Raw genomic sequence first — 4,572 nt, forward strand, 5'->3', positions numbered from 1 at the left:
TCTGTCGTAGCTGTAAATGCAACTGACACACAAAGACTGAAAGACGCACCGCGATCACGAGCTGAAAATGGTTGTGGCTGTGACTGTGACTGTGGAAATGGAAATGGAGCTGTTGATGCCGGCCAAATGCAAATGCATTCTACTGGGCCACTCTAATGATCACCACGATGACAATGATCATAATGATGCGGCGTTTGATGACGGACCCGACCCAATGAATCTCTGTTTGGGGGAAGGGTCTGGAAGATTCCAATAAAATCTGAGCTTGACATCGTTTATCACTCCGTCTACGGGTCATATAAAAACACTTCTTTTATGGCCTAGAAAATTACATTGGGGTATGTTTTCCACCTTAAAAATATTATAAAATGAAAAAAATATTATTAACCAGGGAAAATTATACAGAACACTCCTATATCACTAACATATTTTTAAAAATTGCAAAATTAAGTAAAACTATTTAAATTTAAAAATGTGGCATGACAAAACTAAAATTTTAAATTGAATAATAATAATTAATTAATTTAAAATGTATTGTATATGTATAAAATGCCTTGTCATATAAAAACACTTATTTTATGGTCTAGAAAATTTTAATTAAAGTTTTTTTTCTACCTAAAAAATGTTATAAAATTGAAAAAATATTACTAATCAGAAATATTTATATAAAACAAGTTTAAGGGTAATATGTTACTTCAATATCACTAAGACCTTTTTTTTCAATTGGAAGTAAAGAAACACTAATATTTGAAGTTGGATAATAACATAAGAGAATTGATTTAAAATATATATGTGCCTGCAAAAAAATGTTTTCAAAATATTGAGCTTATTAACTTCAATTTAAACAATTTGTAAATGCCACAAAACAGTTTTGATGCCCAAAATCAGCATATGGATACGTCTTTTATAAATATATCCCCCCAATTTGGCTTCGGCAGCTTTAAAATGCAAATAAGGAAATATTAGCCCATCCAGTTATGACCCCCGAAAATGTCTCATCTGCATGTCCGGCAATTTGCAGATGCTCCTTTGACATCCAACTATGGCAACTCGTCCGTTTGCAGATGAGGCTTGCAGATGAAGCCTCCCGATAGATGGTCCCATCTGGGGTTCAACCTGGACTTTCACTTCGCTGGCTCACAAATTATAGCTAATTATGCAGCATCTTAGCCGAGATTGGGCAACTCCTGGCCGGCAAGTCTGCAATTTGGCCATGTGGTTGGGGGCTAATGCTGAGGCTAAACAAAAAACTGATGCTGGGGCAAATCTGGGGCCGATCTGGTCATGTGGGTTTTTCGCCATGAGCCAGAAAGGCAAACAAAGCTTAGGCCGTAATAACTTTGTTTGAGCCGCGCTGCAGTTTGAGGCCATTATAACAAAATTTTTGTTTGCAAAATATTCCGACTTTCATTTTCAGTCAGAGCTGCGTTGAAAGTTGATTTGCAGATACACTGTATCTCTTGGACTGATCGCGTTGTGCTGTTACTTTCCGTTACCCGGCTCAAGGTCAGCCCGCCTGAAATTGTTGCTAAGTTAAAGAATGCGTTGACAATATTTTTTGTTCAACTTAATTAAAAGGCAAACAGCCCAACTCGCACGAAACAAAGCAAAAAAGTACGAGGAATAGAAAAAAAAAAAAGAAAAAAACAACATGAAAACCGAAACTGATAAAAGGTTTTATCAGCCAGCCAGAGCGGAGACATTAACCACGATAATTATACAAAACATGTGAGCCGTTGTGTGGACCTGCAGACAATTGGAAACAGGCCATAAAGCAAAAGCAAAGTCGACCGCAGATACAGATACAAATTGTATCTAGTGCACGGGTGATAAGCGGATGGGCCACGTGTGGAATGTGGGGCGCAGACTATCTGTAGATAGATACGTATCTTCTAGCGGCAGTTCAAGGAAACAACGCCCCAGCTATCGAGGCAAAGACCAATTTGCAAATACTTGTAGCGCGAACACGAAACTTTATCTCGCTGCTCTCGGAACGGCGATAAAAATCCAATTTTGATAAGCTCCTAAATTATGTATAAGGCAAAACGATCCGATCCCAAGGGTTTATCTTGCGGTTTTGCACCGCGCCACCTTATCAAGCCGTCTTTATCTCAGTCATTTCACAAAGCCATATAAATAAGTTCTTCGCTATAATTTACTTATTTATAAGGCTTTTTATGACTGCTTAAAATATTTATTTTCGTTTTATGGCTTTCATATTAACAGAAGGGATGTCTTAAGATGGCATACCTTAAATGCCCTTTTTAAGAATTTTATTTAATTATTATTTATGGTATATGTATATATTTGATATACAAGTATATGGTAAATTGGTAAAAGACAATTTAAAAATTGCGTAAAACTTCTAATACTACTAAGTAAGTACTAAGTACTTTATTAAGTAAAAAAATAATATCTGAAATTAATTAGTGATAACTTGTGTTCTTCAAAGTATAAGATATCAGACCATATAGATATGTATTCTTCTGACTGACAAAAGATATGGAACTGTCTGCAAGGGTAAAAAAGAACTGACGGGTTAGTTGGAAAAGGAATGGGTTTCCGTCCTTTGGCGCAGCATCACCCCAACAGGTTTCGATCGGTCATCCGGTCCTTAACATCCTCCATCTCGAATGTTCGATTCTGCTCCCGTTGCCGCTCCTGTCACCAGACGGCGTTACCAATGCACTTCGCCCCCAACTCCTCCCTGCGGCAAAGAGCGGTCATCATCATCGTCATCGGCTAAACCATCGATGTGTGTGGCCCAGTGGACGGGGCCTTAAAACTGGGATGGGAACCCTGGATGGGGACTTGAACTGGGGACTTGGGCTCAGTTGTCGGCGCCGCTGGAATGTTGTTAGTTATAAAATGGCCACAAAATCATAACGCGGGCGTGGGCTGCCACTGGACTCTGTCGCACTGCTCTTTCTTCAGGCACTGCGAGAAAATTCGAGTACAAGCAATTTTACATTATATTTTAATTATTATGGATTAGTTCTTCAATACCAGAAAATTCTTGATCTAATTTCATGACTTAAAGTACTTAACACTGTAACAAATTTAAGATACTGAACAATCATATTTAATTTAAAATATTTATAGTTGACTCATAGTTATTTGGTACTTTGACAAGATATAAGGACGAAATTTATTCTTAAAGTATATTTCCAATACTTAAAGCATTAAATTCGTTCTGATAAAAAGAACCAAAACTGATAAAGAATTTTATCTGGAATTTTCTCTCTCTGTGGTCCCAAAACCCCGAACCTGATATAACCGATGACGAGTTGCTGCCTCTGTCGAGTTCTGTGTCCAGAATATACATATGTCCGAGACTCTCTCCCACAGCATCCACGCATTTTTGGATGGTTCGTCTGGGGGGTTTTTTTTAATGGAACCCGGTCCGCTGGACTGAGTGTGAATTGAAATGTATTTTTTACATACCCGTACATGTGTTCTATGCCAGTCGATTGGATCTCGAAAATCAAATCAAAACTCGTAGTCGTTTTATGGCTTTTTAGAAACTCTAGGAACTCGTTTTGTTCGGTTTGGTTCTGTTTTGTTTTCCCTCGGTCTCTGTTTGTTGTTCTCGTTATTATTATTATTTTTCTATTCCCATTTCTATGTGTCGGCGGCGTTGGTGGCTCGCTTTGAATAATGATGATAAGGCCCCAGACTCGCCTTTCGATCCAAGCCGATTCCGAACCAATCCGTCCATCCATCCATATATCCATCCATCCGACTGCTCTCTCTCTCTCTCTTGGCGGCTTGATTATTGATTTATTGTCTGATTTTTTGGGTCTGTGTCGCACAGGTAAACGAGAAATCGTCACGGATACGCAAAACGGTCAGCACACCGAAATGTATCTCGGGGTTCGCTTTTGTATCTCCGGCGACTATGCAGATACATTTTTGAAGCGCACGCTTCAGCATTTCTGATGTTGTTGTCATCAATTTAACAACAACGACATCGCCGGACAACAAAAGAGACCAAAAGAACTCAACTGAACCCACCGAAGAAACGAGAAAAAGAAAACATTCTTCTCGTCTTGATCCCGAACGTTCTCATAATTTGTTTGCCCCCCCCCCCCCCCCATACCATACCATACCATACCATACCATACTATACCATACTATACCATACCCATACCATTCGGCCATTGTGCGACCGCGGACTGTGAGAAAGATTTTATTTCGTTCAAGTGGTTTTTGATTTAACACCAAACAGCCAACCAAAGAGTGGAAAATATTTTAATGATGCGTCGTCGACGACGCTGCAACTGAAAAACAAAAAACAAAAAAAAAAGAAGAGGAGAAATAAATGGAAAACAAAAAAGATTTCTAACTTGTTTTTCGGTGGCCTTTCTTTTTTCCGCTTCTTCAGCGCCGTTGTTCTCAATTCATTTGTGGTTTGATTCGGAAGACATTCGTTCGATTGATTAGCTCGCTGGGAAAGCAAGCGATCACTTTCGAATCGAGGTCGTATTATATGGGCTGTGTCACCCCTTTTCTTTTTCAGGGGGGAGGGGGCTTGAATTCTGTGCTTCCGCTCCGGAAGGGTTCAACTAGAGA

General features: G+C 39.1%; 1 protein-coding gene across 1 annotated transcript; it reads right to left on the reverse strand.

The window, feature by feature from the left end:
- Window positions 1-2,857: 2,857 nt before the first annotated feature.
- LOC119554061 lies at window positions 2,858-3,359 on the reverse strand. Its single transcript, XM_037864803.1, is given in 3 exon segments — window positions 2,858-2,937; window positions 3,268-3,334; window positions 3,336-3,359. Coding segments are annotated over 3 exon segments (171 nt in total).
- Window positions 3,360-4,572: the final 1,213 nt, after the last annotated feature.

This window comes from Drosophila subpulchrella, chromosome 3L (genome assembly GCF_014743375.2).
Source record: "Drosophila subpulchrella strain 33 F10 #4 breed RU33 chromosome 3L, RU_Dsub_v1.1 Primary Assembly, whole genome shotgun sequence".
Classification (NCBI taxonomy): domain Eukaryota; kingdom Metazoa; phylum Arthropoda; class Insecta; order Diptera; family Drosophilidae; genus Drosophila; species Drosophila subpulchrella.